Consider the following 23,826-nt stretch of genomic DNA (forward strand, 5'->3'; position numbering starts at 1 on the left):
TTGAAACCCGTTTGAGACACTTAACCTTAATTACGGAGAACCAATTTGGGTTTATGCCGGGAAGATCTACGACATAGGCTAGTTACCTAATTAGAAGACTTATGGAAAGGTATAGAGTGTAGGAAAGACCTTTATATGGTATTTATTGACTTAGAAAAAGCTTATGATAGAGCTCCAAGAGGATTAATTTGGCGAGTATTAGAGAAAAGAAGGGTCCCAAGTAAATACGTGAATATAATTAAAGATATGTATGATGGTTTAGTGACTAGTGTAAGAACAATGGGAGGGACAAAGTAATGAAGTCCCTCAATGATCAACTTTAAGCTTATATCTATTTGCACTTATATTGGGTGAATTAATCAAAGACATCCAAGACAATGTTTCTTGGTGTATGCTTTTTGCTGATGATATTGTGTTGATATATGAGACTTAACTAGGGATTAATACAAAGTTAGAATCATGGAGAACAACTTTGGAATCAAGAGGCTTTAAGCCAAGTATAACAAAAACAGAATATCTAGTTTGTAACTTTAGTCATGATCGGGCAGACAATGAGGTGGTGAAACTTGATGATAAGAAGATTCCTTAGAGTGATTGTTTTAGGTATCTTGATTCAATCATAAATAAAAGTGGTGATATCGAGGATGATGCTTCTCAAAGAATTAAAATAGGGTGGATGAAGTGGAGAGGTTCATCCGGGGTCTTATGTGGTAGACGTATTCCATTAAAGCTTAAAGGAAAATTTTAGGACCGTTGTTTGATTAGCTATGATGTACAGTGTAGAGTGTTGTGCTGTTAAAAAGAATCATATAGATAATTCAGTGTAGTAGAAATAAAGATAATATGATGGATGAGTGGCAAAACTAGGAAGGATAAGATAAAGAATGATCATATTAGAGTTGGTATGGGAGTTGCTTCCATTAGTGATAAGTTATGAGAAAGTCATTTGAGGTGGCACGACCACTTTCAATGGAGGCCTATAAATGCCCTTGTGCGGAGAAGTGATATAATCCAAATTGAAGGAACTAGAAGAGCTAGGGGCAGACTTAAGATAACCTTAAGAGTAGTGGTGAGAAATGATATGTATATTTTAGGCCTTGTATCTAGCATGACCTCAAATAGAATTGATTGGAGGGCAATAATCCATGTAGCCGACCCCATTTAGTTAGGACAAGGCTTATTGTTGTTGTTGTAATAATATATGTAAAATTGCCCTTAATATAGGTAAGGGACAAGTAGTGTCAGTACTAAGGAAAATTTTTTGGTGTCGAAACATATGATTTTTTCCCCCGAAGTTTCAAACTTCAGTTTTGAGCCTTATATGGATTCAAAATGATATGGATTCTTGCATCCAATATATTTTAAGCATAATAAACACAATGGAATTACTAGTTTACTAAAAAAACCATTGAAAAGGTAACATTCAAGTACATAGTATATATGAGAAGTACTGAGAATATTATCAAGTACAAGTTTGCCTAATACATGTCTTCATCCTCCCTCTTCACCCCATACAAATGACATTACACCTCCCATGATGTTTGCTCCATCGACAACTGCATCTCTGTATGTGGCCTTATCCACATGGCTAAGATATCCTGATCGTGGGAACTTGGAAATATCTAGATAATGAGATGATGGAAGGGCTGGTGGTGGCTATGGTATATAGTGGAAGATTTGCTCGACAAATGAGGAACCACTTTGGTCGTCAACAGGGGCAAAGACACTATAAGCTCCATAACCATAGTAAGGTTCTAGTGGCTGACTCAGATAGGTGACAGTGGGAGGGACACCATAAGCTCCATAAGCTCCATGACCATAAGGTTCCACTAGTGGTTGACTCTGGAGTTTGACAGCCGGAGGGATACCATAAGGTCCATAACCATAAGCTCCATAAGTCGACCTATTTGAACTGACACTCTCCACAACAGTATAATATGAGGACTCTTATGTAAACATGCTCCTAAGGCTAGTCTTCCTACTCTCAAAGCTCTGCAATGCTATCCAATTGGTAGCAAATCTGGTTATGCTTTGCCTCACTGAGTCACCCTAACTCTTGTCCCTCATCATCTTTAGTGCATAGGTGTGGTTATAGATGAAGGTGTTAATTTGTTGGGCTTGCTCCATGGTTTTCTTCACAAGCTTGACCTTCCTCGTGTACTTTAGCATTAGGTCAATGTAGTGAGCAACACATGGAGTCCAAAAGAGCTTATATTTGTCCAGATAAGAATGTCCAAATTAGACTAATTAGTAATGATTTACTGAACTGTCAAGGCATCACTATAAAGTCATTAAGTGTATATGTAATGCAAATTACCAAATTAGACTAATTAGTAATGATTTATTGAACAGTCAAGGCATCACTATAAAGTCATTAAGTGTATATGTAATGCAAATTATGTAATATACATTTAAAAATTAAACTTAGTAGGTAGAAGCATGTTTTGATACTTGGAGTTCTCCATCATCTTCAACCTAGCTTTGGATCACATTCTCCACTCTAACTTCTTTCCCCACTTGCTTTAATAATTTGTAAATGTATTTTGCATCCATCTTCTCACGGGATGCATCTATTAACTTGAAGAACATTGTCCTCTTGTTACATTTCCATATGAAATTGATTATAGACTGTCTAGTGGGACCAGTCCAACCATCAGCCATCACAATCACTCCATAATGAGCCCATATGGGTTTTAACCTATTTATGTACTCATTCAAGTCCTCTTTATACTTAGGCAAATATACATTATTTATCTCATGTGGGGTGGGCTCTTGTACACCACTCCCAACTCTGCCTATTTCCTCAATCATATCCCTATAGTAGGGGCCCTTGGGCTATATGTGCTGGAATATTATGGTACATAGTCCATTTGGAGAAAGCCAACCCCACTTTCTTCTTCACACTCCCCCACAAGTGCTTCAAGTTTCTTTGCTTATGCTCTGGCTTCCTAAATTGGGCCGGATCATTACAAATAATCTCAAGATCCGGATTTGTAGTATGTGCTGATGAAGTTCGACCTTGCGTTGGGGCCTATGAGATAGGAATCTCCTCCTTCACATGCTGACTCCTTATAGGGACTTGGGAGCTGCGTGTGCCTCCGATACCTGTTGGCTCTCTAGAGGAGCCACAACCCATATCCCTCTGCTGCCTCCTCATGTCATCAATCCTCGCCTACTCTCCTGGCTCCTCTGGATCAAAATCCTACTCTCCTAGCTCTGGAAGGTCATCTAGGCGTGCATCCTCGAACTCCTCCCTCTGTGTTCTCATCTCTTTCCTCTTTTGCTTTCCACTAGTCAAGTACTGTGCCATTGCCTTCTTCACCTCTAAGGGCACCTTGGTGCATTTTGTGACATTTTTCTCCCCTAGCTATATGAATCTTCAGTCTAGTGGCCCCACCAACTTCTATTTGTTTCTTGTAGTAATTACACTCACTCTTCTTCCTATCAGCTGTTAGTGGCCCCTCGTGTTGTCAAACTATGTTTGATATATTTGAAAGAGAGTGCCTGATACAAGAAATACACACTAAATATCTTTAAAAGCTCCACAATATGCTCCGAAAATTACATACATGCTTATAATAATGATCTCCTATTTTTAAATATAAAACAAAAATTAGTATTTTTTAATATAAAACAAAAATTAGTTAATATTTTTTAATATCTAAATAATTTAAACAATATATAAAATATACACTAAGTATCTTAAAAAGCTCCACAACATGTTCCAAAAATGACATACATGCTTCCACTATTACTCCTATTTTAAAAATAATTTTTTTTTAATATTTAAATATTTTTAAAATTATTTTAATACCTTTCAAATACTAAAAATAGATAATTAATGACTAAAAATTTGATTCAACACCATCAAAACAATATGGTGTCCACATACATTAACTTGAAGCTTATACATCTACTATGTATACATTTTTAGCAATTTACACAATTTACAATGTATTTTTTAATAACAGAAAAATATAAAAAAAATACTAGGAAGAACCAAAAATTAATTTTGACACTACAAATTCATAGATTAATACTCTAGAGTAAACATACTTAAATTTGGAAGCAATCCAAGCATATATAAGGCACAAAACAAAACAAAAAAAAAAAATAAAATGGGGAAGTTGGTTACTCGCTTTGCAAGATTTGAGAAAATCCACCAATGGAGGATCAAATCTAGTGTTTGAATGAAATAGAGTTTCACAAATAAGCTGAAATGAGGAATGAAAGCAAGAAAAACCATTTTTTTTTGAAACAGGTCGAAATCTCCATTGGCAAAATGACCAAAAGTGGCGAAATGAATGATTTTCATTGAAACTTGTGATTTTATAAGTTGCGAATGTAACGCTTTGGCCGAAACTTATAGGCACCGAAATTTTGGTATATTTTGGCCGAACATTGAACTTTAGGGAAAAATTTGTGATTTTGTTTCGTTTTCAGTTTTTCCGGATATTTCGGTCGAAATTTCGGTAATTTTGACTGAAAATTTTTCCATGTACTATAGTTTAATGAAAGCACAAGCTACAGGAGAAGGAATTATGGGTGGGTAAAATTCTTGCTGGGAGGGTCGTTCTGGAATCATTTATAAGGAATTAGAGAAATGAAGTAATGCAATAAAGAAGGTGATGGGAGGTTATTTAGGGTAGGGATGTCAATTAGTTAGTCTAGGCCGGTTTTGGTCGAACCTTTGCCCCCATATTTTAGGATCTGCATTATGTGACTGGTCCATTGAAGTAGTCGATCCATTTGTTAAACATGGTCCTATTTATGAACAGTCGGTCAGGTTCTGGTCTATAATCAAGCTTGTACTAAATGGTCTATAAACAAGCTCATACAGCATGGAATACTATTGTGCTATTGTGCTATGCATGTTTAGGTCTTTTAGCTCCTAATGAGATTTAATCATTTGGGATGAAACAAGAACTCATTTTGGAGAATTTGTTGGGGCTAATGACTAAATAAGTGAATCTCAAAAGCATTAAGCTTTATGGGGGCGCAATCTTAGTTGACGTGCATATATGGGACAGTCCAAGTTCTTGATCTTGCTACCCAATTTGCTTCTTCAACAAACTTAGCTGGGGCAAGATCTCAGCGAACCGGTGTAATTTTCTCTTGCCATCTCAGTTGGCCATCTTGGTGGTTTTTGAGAGAGGTCTCAATCTTGGTAACGTGAGTGACACGTTACTGACATGTCGGGCTGGTTCAGGCTTTCCATGGTTGGGACAGGATTGTCCTGCTGGTATGGGCTTAGAGTTGACACTCCTGATTTTGTAAATATCAATAAAATAGAAGCAGAATACCAAGACAGAGGGGGAAAGGAGACAGTGCTTCCTTAAGCTGGAAAACTAAACGGTTGCAAGGAAAGGGGATTTTGAAGATAGGATCTCCCTTACAAAAACCTCAGTCAAATGGGATTTGAGATTTCTGGTTGCAACTAGAAGTCCTCTCTCGTTTGAATATCAACAGACTCAAAACTCATGTAGAGAGAAGGTTCACAACACACGCAACTTCACTTGGCAGTAAAGCAAGAACCAGATCTGAAGTTTAGCTTGGTTCCCAAGGCAAGAAATGATTTTGGAAGTGACACTCTTTGGGTTGCCTATAGGGTGGTAGCCTTTGGCTGTACTCTCAGGTTCAAGCAACCTGGTATGAGTGTTCGGTCACTCTTTTCTTCTCAGGTACATAATACTGTCCGCCAGAGGCACATGGGAATAATTTTGAAAATAAAGTAAAGGATGATACTGTTAAGAACCCGATGATCAAATACCAGAAATATTAATATTGAATTATAAAATAATATGCAAGAACAATTAATAAAGACAAACTGGTGACAATGGTGCTAGACACCCCCACAGCACACTGCTGCTCCTCAACCTACAGCTGCCCAAACACTAAAATTACCCTTAACTCCTCCTAACATCTTACCCCTATTTATAACCCCTAATCAACCCTAATTCTCTCTCTCTCTCTCTCTCTCTCTCTCTCTCTCTCTCTCTCTCTCTCTCTCTCTCTCTCTCTCCCCCCTCTCTCTCCCCCTCTCAATGTAGCATAATACCGTGATCCCAAGGCCCTATCACTACCGGCCCCTCAAAATTCACCTTGTCCTCAAGGTGAAGGAAAATTAGATGCTTGATCTTCACATGCTTGCCACATAACCATGCCAATTCAATGTCTTCAAGAACAAACCTTCCTGAAAACCAGCTGAGTTTATACCCACTCGAAACTTCTGCTGCACTGAGTTGTGCATTAATATATGTATGAAGGGCTTTCAGCGGATAGAAATCATGGAGTCCCATATGGGCAGTGTCAACCGTGTCCCTTAGGAAACTAAAAACGCTTCTGCTATCTTCTACAAATGTGTAGAGGAAACAATCAAACGAAGGCCAGTCTACACATTCCCCTACATATCTATAAATCTTTCTTCTTCCCCTACATATATTTCTTTAGACAAAATGATCCTATTTTCTATCTGTAAAGACTACCCACAAAGCTATTAAAAATAAAAAATTTAATTTTCTTATAAGGTTGAAATTGTCCATTTAATTTTGTTGGATTCTATTAGGAGTCTAATAAGAGTTTGTATAGGAGTTAAATTAGAGTTTGCATTCATGTAAACTTCTATTCCTTGTAATAGTCTACTTTCCACTTTATTATAAATAAAGGGCTTGAGATCATGGATCAATAAGCCATTCTGCCAAACATTGTATTTCAACATGGCATCGAGCCTAAATTCGATTTGGACCTACCTTCTTCTTCTTCGATTTTTTCAAACCCATCGCCAATCTTCGGTTCAGGGTTGTATCTTGGTCAAAGAAGGAGATATTTTCTCATTAATGAATAAGAAAATACTTTTTTCTTTTTTATTTTCATTTGCTGGATTGTTGGTTGTATAACCTTTTGGGGTTCGTTTGGTTCTTGTGGCGTGTTTCTTGTGTGGACCATAGGATTTTATGGTTTGAATTTGATTTTTGAATTCAAGTTTTTGAATTCAATTTTTGAATTTAAGTTTTGAATTCAAGTTTTGAGGGTTATTTTGGTATTTGTTTTGGGATTCAAGTTTTGTTAATTTTTGAATTTAGTTTTGAATTCAAGTTTTGAGTTATTTTGATAATTTGTTTAACTTATATGTAATTTGTATGTTTTGGATTTATTTGCAAATTGTTTTTAGGACATATTTGTCATTGAGGTAGATTGTTTGGGTTGTTTGGTATTGCATTCTACATTTCTTTACTTCAAAGGGTGAAGACCAAGACTGAGATAATTTTGTTAACATGACAACTATTGATGATACTCCGCTCCCACTGGATCCGATATTTTTCCCTTTTCATTCTCTTTGGTAGATTTGCCACAAATTACTTGATCTGGTCTCAATCGTTACGACTATTTGGAAGGACTAGTTGGATACATTACGGCACTACTATCAAACCCACTACGGGTGTTTTCGATAAATGGATATCAACGACTCTCTTATTATGTCATTCCTTTTGAATTCCATGCATCCAAATATTGCCGGGTTACCTATTACTTGATTGCTCTGAGGCTACTCCGAAACATATGGACTTGGGAATGATGACGTTTATGAGCTACAGAAGTTCATGAGACTACCAAAGGAACTAACGTGGCACTATTATGCGAGTTGGATCTCTTTGGAAGAGTTGGATTATTATGGGGATTATCACCCCACTAATCCGGATGATGTGGACATATAAGAGTGCATTGATGGATTCGAGTATATGACTTCTTGGCGTTTGAACGTAGTACGATCGATCGAGTGAAGTCTTGTCGTTTCCTTTCCTACACTGCGTCTTATGCTCTTGTTCGGTGAGGAAAGTGTCGATTAGTCATGCTTCATACTCCTATTATGGAGAAATCAACTTTACTTTGTGCTCTAAATCTGATCCGGTGGAGATTGTCAAGTGTGAGCACGTCACAAACCATATCATACCAAGGAAAATTGTTGGCATGGAGCCCGTGATTTTGAGCAAACGAGCACAAGCGGGACAGGCTAATCTTTATGACGCTTTCCACCACACCCTTGCGTTGGTTTTGGAGGGTTGTACTGGACTTTATGCTTTCGCCTCCTCACATGCTTCTCTACTACCCCTACCAACTCCTACCTAGCTACTTCGGATCCGGGGGAGATTGGTCGTGGTAAATGGACTTTATTTGCTGGCGATTGGAGGATCTACTTATGCTTTGACTACATCTTCTAATCCGGTCCATTCGGTAATATCGACCTTCATTAGTGGAGTAGGCTCGTCGCCCCTTTCAAATTTTGTCATTTTCTAGATTTGTTTTCCGATACTTTTATCTTACCATTACAATTTCTTCCTTTCCAAGTTTCCCATTGGAATTTCTTTGTTATTATCTTCCACGTGTGCTACGTGGGGGAAGATTGAAGATGTCTACAATTCAAAGCCTTTCATGTAGACTTCCTTATGCAGAATTTGATCTTTGTTACCTTTGAAAGTTTGTCCCTTACCTTCGAATCTTCTACTCCTTTGAAAGTTTGTCCCTTACCTTCGCAATCTTCCACTTTGGAGATCTAACATTGCTATAGATCTATCTTTTTGATGTGGTAACTTGATCTCTGTTAACCCGAGATTTGCCCCTTAACTTACATCTTCCTTCGAGATCTAACCTTGCAAAAGACTTGTCGTTTGACCTTTGCGTACTTGATCTCTATTACCTTTGGAGATTGTCACTTATCTTGACAAATTTTCCCTACCTTTGGAGATTGCTTGGCAAACTTTCCTTTAAGATCTAACATTGCTACAAATCAAAACTTTCACTTTGGCTATTTTACCTAGCTATTGTTACCCCAAAAATATATTTTCCTCGATTTGTGGAATTTAGTCTTCTCAACATTTGAAGATTCTACTTTTTTACTTGGGGTTCTTCCTTGGAGACATAAAGTTGCGGTAAGATGATGACAAATCAAATGGAAGTCTTGGCCGTAATCTATAAGTTTGAAGATCAAATTGCAGATGTTTACCCGGACGAGATGTTTTATACTTTTTTGGTCAAGTTGGACATGTGTGATATCCATGCCTCAACTTGAGGGGGAGTGTTGGATTCTATTAGGAGTCTAATAAGAGTTTGTATAGGAGTTAAATTAGAGTTTGCATTCATGTAAACTTCTATTCCTTGTAATAGTCTACTTTCCACTTTATTATAAATAAAGGGCTTGAGATTATGGATCAATAAGCCATTCTGCCAAACATTGTATTTCAACAAATTTTTTTTTTTTTTTTTTTTTTTTTTAAAAAAAGAACCTTTTTTTTTTTTTTTCAAGGCCGCCCCCCAAGGCTATTATACATAAAGAATTTAACTTTCTTATAAGGTCAAAATTAGTACATTCAAATTTATTTGTATTTAATCATTATACTACCTATTAATTTAAAAGTTTTATTATTATTTCTTTTTTTATTTATTATTTTATAAACACTATTAATTTGAAGTTAAAAAACATTAATTATCTCATTCCCTTGATTCTCTCAATCAAACAGTTATTTATGAAAAACCATGATTGCCCACTAAACCCCTAAATTCCTTTATTCTTTCCCTAGTCCGTTTTGAACTATTTAATCATTATATTAAACATTAATGTGAAGTGCCAATGCAGAGCTGTTTTAGTGGTTGAAACCAACACCTCTTAGTGAAGAGGTCGTAGGTTCGACTCTTGCTGAGGCATATTAATATCCCCATCCCCCGCTTAATAAAGCCCCATTGTATCCCAAAAAAAAAATACCATTAATGTGAAGTTAAAAATTATTAATTATCATAGATAATTATCACATTCCCCTGATTCTCTCACTCAAACTATTATTTATGGAAAACCATGAATGCCCACTAAAGCCCTAAATTCCTTTATTTATCTCCCTAGAAGAGACATGATCTCCAAAACAAAGAACCGTTATCTCTAAAGCAGACTGAAAGGGGGGAAAAAAACCTAAATTCCTTTATTCCCAAATCCAATCCTTGGATCATTATCCTATAAATCTAACCGGTCTTTTTTCTTTTTGTTACGTAAAACCTATCAGTTCTTTTTAAAATATCAAACATAGATAATTATCAAATCCAACCCTTGAATCATTCTCGTTTAAATCTAACCGGTCTTTTTCTTTTTGGTACATAAAACCTATCCGTTCTTTTTAAAATATCAAACATAGATAATTGTCTCCACCCTTGATTCTCTCCCTCATACCGTTTCTTTTGAAAATATCAAACATAAATAATTATCTCCATCCTTGATTGTCTCCCTCGTACCGTTTTTTATGCAAACCAACTAGGAATGCCTCGCGATTTTTTTTTGGAAAAATAACTACTAACGGTTATTTGCAGATAGCCACCGACGTGGATTGGCAATCTCCTCAATTCTAGACCATGTGTGTTCTTTAATTGCTGAGTTTAGATCTGTTCTGTTTCACTGTTTTAGTGGGTCAGAGAATTCTAAATTAGATTTCGAGCTTCAAGTTGTTCACGGTTGAAGTTTTCCGGGGTTTGGTGGAGTTCGCTCCCACCTTTTATTGTTGATCCATCAATCTGCCACTCTAGGCTATTTAGGCCTTCTTATTTTTAGTAATGAAAGGTTCAATATTTAGACCAGAAAAGGTTTTATATTGATAAATAAAAATAAAAAAAAATTGATTCCTATTTACCTGCAAAATTTAGTGATGTTTTTCTTAATAATAATACTCTTCTATTTCTTGTTGTATTTATTTTCTATTTTTTTTAATCCCTTCTCAAAAGTTTCAACTCTTTCTCCTCACCCTAAAAACTGAATTTTTTAAATTATTTTTTCTTTCTTACTATGAAAAATTTTCTTTTTAAATTTTATTTCTCCCTTTTTTTTTTTTTTTTTTTTTTTTTGATTTTTCTCTCTTATATTTTGCACGTGTCAGTGTCTAACTAGTAGATATAAATAGATTGTAATAGTGCACAATTTTCAGATTTAATAGAATGAATTTAGGTTTGTGAGCGCCTGTATGGCTGGTGTGTGAATGTGAGCACTCTCTTCTCTCTTCCTCTTATGCAATTTCTCTCTTCTTCCTCTTCTTCTTCCTCTAATTCTCCGCCCATTTTGGCCCCCACCATTGTGCCCCTATATTAGGATAGCATCTCATAGTAGCAACTCACAACTTTTTGACTTCATTCAAATTTATTCTCCATGTTGTATCATACTTTTCAATATGAAAAAAGAAAATAAAAGAAGCAAAACATATTAATGGAAACCGATTAAAAATGAAAAAACCACCAATCCCTAGCAAATCCTGACTTAACTGCCAAACCCTCTTAAATAAAGAGAATAAAACAAGGCCCTCCCCTTTTCCTTCCCTCCCCCCCCTCGGGGGGGGGGGGGGGGGGGGGACCCCCGGGCCCCCCCCCTTTTTTTTGGGGCGGGCTTTTTTTTGTTTTTTTTTTTTTTGTTGTTGTTGTTGTACATGGAAATAAATATCCTATGTAGCCTACCACATGATGGAATAAAAAAGATTTTAAATAAAGTTCCTGCTAGTGAAATAAGAAACTGCAAAGCATCTATCAGCCCTAGCTAGATGAGGAAACAGGTGTAGTCATGTCTGTCCAGCCACAGACCATAAACCTTTACGTAGGAGCAGTATGAGTCCGTTAAGGCTTTTTGTCACTTGGATCAGTCTATCTGAATCTATCCTGTATGATATTTCCAAGAAAGTGATCCAGGTCTGGTATCCTTCCTTAGCACCTCTTTGGAAATTGGAACTTCTATTCCAAGAGATTGTATTTTCATCAATTAAGTTAGGAGTCAAACCTTAGTTCAGCTGTCAGCTTAACTGTAACTTCACCAAACAGTACTACTGTAGTAGTCATCCATAGTTATTTACATTAGATGATTAAATTGCATATTAATTATAGATGGGAAATGTAAACCCATTAGTAACTAGGTACTCTAAAAAACTAAATATGTCTTATACACACAATAAAGATCATGTTTGAGTTGCAATTTCTCTCTGATACATTATTCAAATTGCCCTACCTTCTGAAAATACTTTCTGGGATTTTCTTAGACCTATTATTTATGTGTCTAGAAGCTGGATACGTTTAGTTTTTGAACAATTGTATTTAGATTGAGTACTTTGAAGCTCTGGGAAATATTATGTTACACAGTTCAGAGCGTGATAAAGCTTATTTTGTGTCTGGTACTTCACTAGGATGATTCATTTGTTGCTTGATTTTCGAACCTAATAGGTTGACTTTTTAGGTTCTGATGAGAACTGTGTTTGGCTCATGTTGCCTGGCCCAAGATGCTTCGTAAATTGATTTGATTTATTTTTAGCTGGTGTTAATCAAGCCTAGCAGTCTTGAGTATCTTATTCATCCAATGTTGGTTGATTATGTTGATGTGTGCAGAAGCAAATCAGGAAAAGATTGTAGAAGCTGGAGGTCTTACATCCTTGTTAGTGCTTCTTAGAAGCTCAGAGGATGAGATGGTTCGCAGAGTAGCTTCTGGTGCCATTGCCAACCTTGCAATGAATGGCAAGTTTCAAGATGTTTATTTTCTGATATTTTGATTTTTGGAATGTCTATTATTTGGAGTTCACAACCCTTGCTGTTTGTGTTCGTCTTTTTGTTTCAGAAACCAACCAAGAACTTATAATGGCCCAAGGTGGCATTAGCTTGTTGTCGATTACTGCTGCAGATGCTGAGGATCCACAAACTCTTCGAATGGTTGCTGGAGCCATTGCAAATCTGTGTGGAAATGGTAATCTGTCTTTATGTCTTCAGTTTTTTAATTTAGTTGTTAGATACCTGGCTGATATGCCATAAGATCTGAGGAGAAGTGCATAGTGAGACAGATATTACTTGGGAGGGGAGTTGGACCAGTAACCAACTTATGTTGGAAGAAACATAGGCACAAAAGGGAACTGTTGATTCTACATTTTATTGTGGTGGATACTCTTGATAAGCAAAGGTCTCATCTCCATGGCACAATATTTTTGGTGTTGGTAAAGCTATATTTTTTTTAGTCTAGAAGATTATTTTGTATGTGGTGGTGTATTACAATTATCTAAGGTACCTTAAGATAGTTGCATGTTTCAAAGCGAGATCGAAATTTCACCTGGAAAATTATTTTAGTACAAGTGGAAATGTTTATGTTCATACTGTTCTTTAATTTGTATGAGGGGAAATTGTCTGGTGGGATCCTTTGTCACAAAGTACTTATTCCTTCTTGTCTAGACAAGCTACAAACAAAATTGAGAGGTGAAGGTGGTATCAAAGCATTGCTTGGAATGGTGAGATGTGGACATCCTGATGTTCTTGCTCAAGTTGCACGTGGAATTGCTAACTTTGCAAAATGTGAGTCCAGAGCATCTACTCAAGGTAAGTACCTAATAAATAGATTGTTAGTTTTGGGTTGGTTTGGTTCTTGTATTTGGGAGTTTTTTGAGTTTTCATATTCATTGTTGAAACAAAATCCAAGCATCTTTTGTTCAAAAAATTTCACATGGGCATCGCTTGTTTGTTGAATTTGAATCTGAAGTGGGGTGGGAAAAAGTTTGGAAAAATAAACTTTTTCATGAAATCCCAAAGTATGACTTATTTGGTTTAATAGGGTGGGAAAGTGGGTAGACAGGCTTTCTTAAGCTTGTCTGCTAATGTGACATTTTGCTTTTCCCACCCCATCCCTTTTCATAGTCCTAAAGGTTGGTTGGTGGTGATTTGTGAAAAGGAAGAGAAAAGGGGGTGTCTTTTTTTTTTTTTTTTTTTTTCCCCCTTTTTTTTTTTTTTCTCTTCCCCCCCCCCCCCCCCATTGCGCCCCCCCCTTTTTTTTTTCCCCCCCCTCTTCTGCAAATAAATGATGCCATATGGATGGATGGACTATGTGGGGAGACCCCAATATAAATGTTTTGCAGTATATTGTCCCTTTAAAGTTGGAGTAAAACAGACCACGAGTTTGTATGGGTGCTTAATTATAATTTTGCTCCACACTACAGGAACAAAAAGTGGCAAGTCTCTTCTGATAGAGGATGGAGCACTTCATTGGATTGTACATAATGCGAACAACGAAGCCTCACCAATCAGACGTCATATTGAACTTGCACTTTGCCACTTGGCACAACATGGTCAATAAAGTTTGCTCTTCTGATGCTTAAGACATGGAATCTCCTCTGACTTTATTGCTTAGAAACTTGATTTTTATTTTGCAGAGGTAAATGCAAAGGATATGATCAGTAGCGGTGCTCTGTGGGAGCTGGTCCGTATTTCACGAGACTGTTCTCGGGAGGACATAAGGACTCTAGCATTTCGTACACTAACTTCCAGTCCCACATTCCAAGCTGAACTGAGGCGCTTACGGATAGAGTGTTGAAGATACTTCTAATGAGTGGCTTCTGAAATATTTTGCTTGCGGAACACTGCTGGGAGACGAATGCAGAGAACCCCACTGTGAGGCGTGCCAGGGAGGAACCAAACCAATGCAAGATTAAGCTGGCCTATGAGTTTTTGAAAGTGGGTGTGGCTTGAGTTTCATAGCCAGAGGTACCTGGTGAATATGTTTTTGTAATGTATTATATCTATTGTTGTCTTACCATTATGTTGGGGTTTTCTTCCGAGATGGGGGAGTGGGTGGGGTGTCAAAGGTAAATGCTGTACTGTAGAAATCGATTTGTATATGCAAATGAAATGGAAGCTTTTTCAATTGGATTCCTACTCTTAGCAACCAACAAAGAAGGTAAAGCACTATCACAAAGCTCCAATGATCACCGAGCAACTTCATCCTCCACCTGAATCGGAGTCCAGGTGCGCTTCTTGAATAACAAGTCATTTCTTGAGATCCAAAGCTGCCAACACATGAACAAACATTGGGACAACAAAAACTGCTTCTCCCTTTTACTTGTCATAGGTAGATCTCTTAGCTCATGCAACCAAAAATGTACCTTAGGCACAAGTTAAGGTATTTGGCTTCCACTTTAGATATGATTCTTTATTACTAGTTAAGGACAAGAAAACAGGAATTAATATGATTATCTTACATATATTTATTTCATGTAGAGGGACAAAAAGATACATTTATTGTACTAATTATATATTTAGAAATTTTAATTATAAGTACCGCCTTTATAATTTATAAGATAATTTTATAATTTTTCATAATAACAACAATAGGTTTAAATATAAATTACTTTAAGGTATAAATTTTTTGGCAACTTTTTTACTTACCCCCAAAAAAGAACAAGGCAAAGCAGTTTGCAAGATTAGGAGCTCAAATGGGATGATCTCCTCCTCCCTCCCCCTTTGCCTTCGACAAACTTTTCTTCTCCCCCAGCAGGCCTTGTGCTCTCCTCTCCCCTCCTCCTTCTTGGTCATTTCTTTTCTCTTCCTCACCCGTCCCCCATTAATGGAGTTCCCCCTCTATTGACCCCTCCTTCCATCATTGACGACCAACTTATGGCCTTTTGGCCAACAAGAATACTTGATGAAGAAGTATCTTGTTGGAGTTGACGTCTTGTGAGACACTTCCTTGGTTCTTGTCCTCTGTTCCACATATTCAACTCTTCCCTTTCCAAGCAATGGAATCCTAGTGGTATTATGGAACCTTCCTTTTGAGCCATGGGTTCTTTCTCTTCAAGTTCTTTGATGATGTTCACCTGCATAATGTCCTTGAGGTGGGCCTTAGTTGGTAGGAATGGGACCATTGTTCTTTTGGCGTTGGGACCGTTTGCTCCAACTTACTAGAGAAGATCATTCTTCTCTCCCTCTTTGGGTTACATTCTTAGGCTTGCCCTTGCACTTCTGGTGTGAAGGACTTAGCATTGTTCGATATGCCCTTGGTATGGTCCTCTACTTTGATGCTTAAACCATAAGAAAGATCGCCACTCCTTTGTGAGGATCTACATTGAGGTCTTGGCTGTAGCTTATCTTCCCTCTTCGATCTTTATTAATGAGGAACTGGGTCAAAGTCTTAGGCATGAAGTCAAGTTCAATGGGAGGCCCACCCACTATTGGGCATATAAATCCTTCTGCCACTCCTAGATCCTATAAGAAAAGCTCTACCCTTGATGCGCCAACCCCTTCTTGCGTGAGCGCTCCCTTTGTGCCCACCTTTAATGGTTGTACCTCTCTTCCCTATGTCCGACAAAGAAAGATATATGTAGGATCCGACAATATCATGGAGAAACTCTTCATGAGTATTGGGAAAGATTCAAGCAATTGTGTGCTAGTTGTTTGCAACATCAAATTTTTGAGCAACTTCTAATTCAATATTTTATGAAGGGTTATCTAACATGGACAGGAATATGATTGATGCTGCTAGTGGAGGTGCCTTGGTGCATAAAACCCCTACAGAGGCAAGGAATTTAAATCTATAATATGACTGCCAACACTCAAGAATTTGGGACTAGACATGATGATCCACCAAAAAAGTTAATGAGGTAAGTGTCTCTTTTGTTGATCAATGTTTGGATAATCTAACTGCTCTTGTGGAAAAATTGGTTGTAAGAAATATCCAACAAGTGAAGGCTTGTGGTTTTTGCTTCAAAACAAGTCATTCCATAGATGCATGCCCAACACTTGAAGATGAGACTCATGAACATGCCAATATTGTTGGAGGATTCCCAGGGCCACCACAAAGAATATATAATCGATACTCAAGCATGTACAATCTAGGATGGAAGGATCATCCAAATTGAGTTATGAGCCTAGAGCTAACAATTTCCAACAACATTACTAGCCTAGGCAGTCCCAATCAACAATATCAACAAGCTTCTAAGAAAGCTAAATCTCTTGAACAATTAGGTGAATCCCTTGCTCTTAGTTCTCATCAATTTCAACAGGATACAAGAGCAATTATTTAGAACTTGGAGAATCAAATTAGTCAAGTCGTATATTCAGTGAGTAAGCTTGAGAATCAAGAAAAATTGCCCTTACAAACAATTATCAATCCAAAGCAAAATGTGAGTGCAATGACATTGAGAAGTGACAAAGAGTTAGAAAGACTCATTGCTCATCATTCAGATTTTAGAGAGGAAAAGAAAAAGAAGTAACACCTCCAATACAACAAGTAAGTCTGAAGGTAACACCCCCTCCTTTCCCTACAAGACTTTCTCAAACAAAAAACTTGAAGAGGAAAAATAAATTCTTGAGATATTTCGCAAAGTTGAGGAAAATATGCATTTAAATTGATGCTATCAAACAAATTCCTCGCTATGCAAAATTTCTTACGGAATTATGTACTAATAAGAGAAAGTTGTAAGGCAATGAGAAAATAAGTGTAAGGAAAAATGTCTCAGTTGTTTTACACAATAAATTACCTTCATAGTGTAAGGATCCAAGTATGTTTGTCATTCCTTGTAAGATAGGTAATATGAAAATTGAAAAAGCCATGTGTGATTTAGGTGCTTCAATTAACGTTATGCATTTATCAGTTTATAAATATTTGAATATCCTTTGAAAAATACTGGCGTAATAATTCAATTGGCTGATAAATCAAATGTTTATCTTGAAGGGATGTTAGAAGATGTTTTGGGGGTGTTAGAAGATGTTTTAGTTCAAATAAATGTATTAGTTTTTCCTACAGATTTTTATATACTTGATATGGAGGAAGACTATTTTCCTAACTCAAGTTTGCTTTTCTTGGGAGACCTTTTTTGAAAACAGCTAAAATTAAAATCGATGTGCATGATGGTTCATTAACAATGGAGTTTGATGGTGAAACCATTTAAGTTTAATATCTATGCTTCCAGGAAATATCCTAATGATGTATATATTGTTTATGCTTTTGATGCCATTGGCACACTAGCTCAAAAAACATTTAATTTTTGTGAGGAAGATAAGTTGAAAATTGCACTTAGTAATGATTTAACTCTTGAAGAAGTGCAGATTGTAAAAGAAAAGTTTGCAATAGATGATGAATTGCAAAACATTATTTTTGAATTAGAGTTACTTAGACCTATGAGGTTTGATGTTTTTTTGTTAACCTTCCTATTTCTGACACAAAGCTTTTACCCTTTATTGTGTAGGCCTCTAAGTTAGAACTAAAAACATTGCCAGATCATTTGAAATATGCATTCTTGGATGATAGTAGAAGTCTACCTGTAATAATCTCAAGTAAGCTCAATACATTGAAAGAAGATAGATTGCTTAGAGTGCTTCGGAAACATAAGGAGGATATGAGATGGACCATAGTAGAAATAAAAGGTTTAAGTCCTTCAACATGTATGAACAAAATCCTGCTTGAAGAAAATTATAAACCTTCTAAGCAAACTAAGCGCTGTTTGAACCCACCTATGATGGAGGTAGTGAGAAAGGAAATTCTAAAACTTTTTGATGCAGGTATGATCTATCCAATCTTAGATAGCAAATGGGTAAGTCAAATTCAAGTAGTTCCAAAGAAAACTGGCACCAATGTGATTTAAAATGAGAATGATGAGTTGGTGCCCACTCGAATCCTGAATAGATAGAGAGTTTGTGTAGATTATCTTAAATCGAATGCATCAACTAGGAAGGATCATTTTCCTCTCCCATTTATTGATCAAATGCTTGAACGTTTAGTAGGTAAATCTCATTATTGTTGTTTGGATGGCTTTGCAGGTTTTCATCAAGTTCCGGTTGCACCAGAGGATCAAGAGAAAACCACATTCATATATCTTTTTGGTACTTTTGCTTACCAAACGATGCCATTTGGACTTTGCAATGTCCCTGCTACATTCCAGCGATACATCGTTAATATTGTTTTTGATCATGTTGAGAACATCATAGAAGTGTTTATGGATGATTTTACATTATATGGTGTTTCTTTTGATATATGCTTAATTAACCTAACAAAAGTGTTGCAAAAGTGTATAGAAGCTAATCTTGTTTTGAATTATGAAAAATATCACTTAATGGTAACTCAAGGATTTATTCTTGACATATCGTTTTTGCAAAAAGTATATATAGAGGTTGATAAGTCTAAAATTGATATTATAAAATCCTTGTCTTATCCTGTAATTGTATGGGAGATTCGTTCTTTTTTAGGGCACGCAGGATTTAATCGTCGCTTTATCAAGGACTTCTCCAAAACCACGCAACCTTTGCGTAGATTATTGCAAAAGGATGTGGCATTTGAGTTTGATAAAGCGTGTAAGGAAGCTTTTGACACTTTAAAAGACAAATTGACTTCAACCCCCATCATCAGATCACCAGATTTGGAACCACCTTTCGAAATCATGTGTGTTGCAAGTAACTATGCAGTAGGAGCTCTTCTTGGACAAAAAATTGGAAGATATTCTCATTTCATTTATTATGCTTCAAGAACTCTTGACAGTGCACAGTGCAATTATTCAACAACGGAAAAAGAACTTTTAGCTATTGTAATTGCTTTAGAAAAATTCCATTGCTATTTATTAAGTACTAAAATTGTTATTCACTCTGATCATGCAGCTCTAAAATATTTTCTTTTGAAGAAAGAAGCTAAATCGAGGTTGATCTATTAAATACTCTTGTTACAAGAATTTGACTTCGAAATATATGACAAGAAAGGTACTGAAAATTTAGATGCCGCCCACTTGAGTAGATTGACTTCCAATGAAGACCCATCTCCACTACAAGACAACTTCCCAGATTAACATCTCTTTTTTCTTAATGAGGTTTCTTAGTATGCAGATATAGTTAACTATCTCGTTGTTAGAACTCTACTTAAGGATTTATCTAAAGCTCAAAAATATAAAATAAAAAAGTGATGCTAAATATTATGTGTGGGACGATCCTTACCTTTGGAAGCATTGTTCAGATTCAATTATTTGCAGATGTGTACATCAATAAAAGATATCATCCATCTTACAATTATGTCATTCATATGCTTGTGGTGGACGATTTGATAAAAAAAAAAAAGAACAGCTCGAAAAGTCTTAGAATATGGGTTATATTGGCCAACTTTGTTTCATGATGCATATAGGTTTTGTAAATGATGTGAGTGTTGCCAAAAAATTGGGAATTTAGGACATAGAAATCAATTACCCATTATCCCTATACTTATTTGTGAAATTTTTGATGTTTGGGGTATAAATTTCATGGGTCATTTTCTTAATTCTTTTGGTAATTTTTATATAACTAATACTTTGGATTATGTCTCGAAATGAGAGGAAGCTAAAGCTACCCGAACTCATGATTCTAAAGTGGTTGTGGATTTTGTCAAGTCTTAGATTTTTGTCAGATTCGGCACATCTAAGGCAATGATTAGTGATAGAGGCACCCATTTTTGCAATAAAGTGATTAAAGCATTGTTCTGCAAGTATAATGTCACTGCATACCATCCACAGATGAGTGGGCAATCTGAGGTGTCAAACCTAGAAGTCAAGTCCATACTTGAGAAAACGGTAAATCTAAATTGAAAAGATTGGAGATGCATTATTAGCCTACTGGATAGCATACAAAACACCTATAGATATGTCCCCTTGCCGCTTAGTGCATGTTTGGGAAAGGTTTTCATCTTCCTGTAGAGATGGAGCATAGGGCATTGTGGGTTGTGAAGTAATGCAATATGGAGATGGACAAAGTTGGAGAGTAACAAAAGCTTCAGTTACAAGATTTGAAAGAAATTTGCAATAATGCCTATGAGAATTCAAGGATTTACAAAGATAAGATAAATGTTTTCCATGATTAACAATTGCAAGGTAAACATTTTACAATTGGTCAAAAAGTCTTGCTCTATCAATCTAGATTGAAATTATTTCTAGGAAAACTGCGTTTTAGATGGTTAGGACTTTTTGTAGTTACTAATGTCTTATCTCATGGTGGAGTTGAAATCCAAAGTTTAGATACTAATAAAATATTCAAGGTTAGTGGCCGTTAGTTAAATTTTTTTTTTATGAAGGTTTTCATGTGCATAATGTTGAAATTGAGCTTGATATCCCAGAATACAAGGAATGAAAATACTGTTGGATCCACCAGGATCTATAGTTCCTATAATAATTAAATCATAGTTATGAATACAATCACGGAAGCGTAAAAATAAATACCTGTGGTGAATTCTCGTTATAGATCCTCCTTTTGCTCTCCTTGAATCTTCCGTAGCTTTACCACTTTGGAATCTTCGTTTGAGTGTTTGTGGAAACAATCTCAAACCCAAAATATTGCGTGTGACGGCTACGGGGACCCAATGAGTTATTTATAATATAAAACCCTAACCTTTAACCACTCCCACAATAGTAAAGGTCGGTAATACCCCTGAATGAATATGGACCCATATAAAGGGACCAGTGTTAGTTAAGCCCACAAAACCCAACAAATACGTTATGTCTAGCCAAAGGCGTTAAATGAATCGGAAGGCAACCCAATTTTCTTTACTTTAATTTTTTTTCTTTCTGTTTTGATTGATGTTATTAATTAATTGTTATTGTTTTATATTGTTAGAAATCTTGAATGTTTTTTTTTTCTTTTCTGAAGACTAGATTATTTTGAACTTAACACCTTCCAATTGATTGCTTAGCTTCAGTCCAATGTTTTATATATCAGGGGAGCATTTCTAGATTCTCTTATTTCCATGACAATGATAACATTGATAGATGTAAGTGTGGGGGAGGGGATTATATTAATGCTTTTGGTGGGTAAAATTTTTGCATATTTTTTAAATGATGTTTCATCTTCTATGAGTTCAATGGATTGCATAATCAATATTTTTAGGTTGAATTCAATTTTGATGAACCATGATCAATTAAATTCTTTAAAATCACATGTTAATAAAATATTGTTTTGATTTTAGTTTAGAGGAAAAGATAAAGATTTATATGCACAAACCATTTTTGTGAGCTCTTGAGCCTAATAGCATATCTCCTTGGTTTCGCTCTATTTTTCTTGGTTGTGTGATATCTTTCATGTTTGGATATTTCTAGAACTTGTTTAGTTTTGCATGCTGAAACCACCTAATTGGATTAAATGCATACAAATGACAAGGATACCAAGGATTCATCGCTTTTTAGCTTTTTTTTGATAGTCTATCCTTGGTTATTGCCCCTAGGAGCCCCCTTTGAGCCTTGACATTTTTTTTTGATAATGCACCACCACATAAACCTTATTAATCTTTTTATCTCTTTCACTATGTTGAACTCAAATCGAAAGATGATTGAGTTACTGATATGAAATGTCAATTAATGGTGAGAAGAAAAAATAGGTACTGCCAAACTTGATGCACCTTGTACTTGAAGTGCTTTAAAAAAAAAAAAAAAAAAAAAGAAAAAAAAAAAAAAAAAAAAAAAAAAAGAAAGAAAGAAAAAGAAAATGAAAGAAAGCAAAAGAAAAGAAAGAAAGAAAGAGGAAAAGAGAATATATATATATATATATATATATATATATATATATATATATATATATATATATATATATATATATATATTTTTAATTTTTTATGAAAAGAGTCAGTTTCTTGGGAAGTAACATCATTTTACTAAATACCTCATTTCTCTCAGTGCATGTTGCTTAGCCTTTTTGCTTTAAGGATTTCAAAAGTTTTTGAGAACCTGATAAAAATTGATTAGGACATATTATTGTGATTCAACTCATTCCTTCGATTTTATTTTACCCCAGTTTCCTTGTTTTTCCATACCCTACCTGATAAGGAAAGAATAAATAAACCTGAATCAGTTCGGTTTAAACCCAGTTCGACCAAAACGACTAGACCAGTTCGGTTCAAACTTAGTCCAACCAGCTCGGACCAAGTTAGACCAACCAAGTCAAGGTCGGTTGGATAAATACAGAGGTTGAATAATAAGGTAAATCTGAATAAGATTCTAGCCAAAGAAACAATATTCAACCAGGACTCTACTACTCATGTTCGAGTAGGTATCTAGGCCAAGAGGTCGGAAAGCTAGGGACAGAGGCAGACCGAACAAAGAAATAACGAGACCTCCAACCCTTGGTATTGGTTGGAAGAGTACCTGATCCTATGAAGTTACCCTCCCACCCAATTTGCAGGGAAGTTCGTTTGGAGAGATAGAACCAACAACTTTGTTTTTGTTTTTTATACATAAAAAATTGAAGGAATAAAGGTAAGGTTGGAATGACACCGACCTCAGACTGCTTACAGAATCCCCAGAAACAAATTATGTTGCGCCAACTATTTGGCGCCAACATCCCTGGACAAACCCCAAAATGATTAAGCATATCAGAAAAGATTGGGTGCACTAGAAATTTGAAACCACTGACAAAGGCATCTTCATACACTGCAAACTCACCAGGAGAAGGTCGGTGAGCCCGATCATGGAAAGAAGGGACCCTCAGTATAAAGCTATCAGGAATGGAGTACCGAGCTCGGATATCCTTCAAATCATTTTCGGTAAGCTCGGACGGATAAAAACTGGGACCCGAGGTACTGGGGTCGAAATCTATGTGTTCGGAAGTCCTAGGACGACTTCTCTCAAAAGCTAAGGCTGAAGAAGAAAGCTTAAGCAACCAACGTGTCGTGTTAAATGCTGAACCGACTACGAATACTTAATGAAGTTAATTCAGCATCACTAAGTAGGTTGGGACGACTACCAGGAGACAAGGTCGGATCAAGTTCAGTGTCACTCTCTGTGTCACTGTATCCAGAAGAAGCAGCTCCACTGTTCTCAGAAAGAACAGAAGAGCTCCCAGAAGAGGGGGGAATAGGGGAGGATCTAGAGGGCCTAGAAGCTTTCTTCTTAACACCCATCAAAAACAAGAAGCCTATACGAAGGCTAGAGTTGCAGAAATGAAAGAACTGACAAGCAAAACCCAAGGAAAATAAAAAAACAGAAAGGGTAAAGCACGCTCAGAATACAACACCAAATGAAAAATAAAGTAGATGAAAATAACCAAGAGAGGAAGACGAACTTACTTGTTGCAGGAATC

General features: G+C 36.2%; 1 protein-coding gene across 2 annotated transcripts in view; it reads left to right on the forward strand.

Moving 5' to 3' along the window:
- Positions 1-14,694, forward strand: part of LOC149029648 (kinesin-like protein KIN-UB) — a 28,125-nt gene extending 13,431 nt beyond the window's left edge. For both annotated transcript variants that reach the window (XM_089141989.1, XM_089141990.1), the window contains exons 15-19: positions 12,391-12,516; positions 12,617-12,742; positions 13,219-13,362; positions 13,977-14,105; positions 14,190-14,694. In XM_089141989.1, the coding sequence (XP_088998115.1) occupies positions 12,391-12,516; positions 12,617-12,742; positions 13,219-13,362; positions 13,977-14,105; positions 14,190-14,350 (686 nt within the window). In that variant the 3' untranslated portion in view covers positions 14,351-14,694. The remainder of the gene's footprint in view (positions 1-12,390; positions 12,517-12,616; positions 12,743-13,218; positions 13,363-13,976; positions 14,106-14,189) is intronic.
- The last annotated feature ends 9,132 nt before the right edge of the window (positions 14,695-23,826 follow it).

The sequence above is a fragment of the Hakea prostrata genome, chromosome 1 (genome assembly GCF_041222555.1).
Source record: "Hakea prostrata isolate BN-2017 chromosome 1, UWA_Hpros_2, whole genome shotgun sequence".
Lineage (NCBI taxonomy): Eukaryota > Viridiplantae > Streptophyta > Magnoliopsida > Proteales > Proteaceae > Hakea > Hakea prostrata.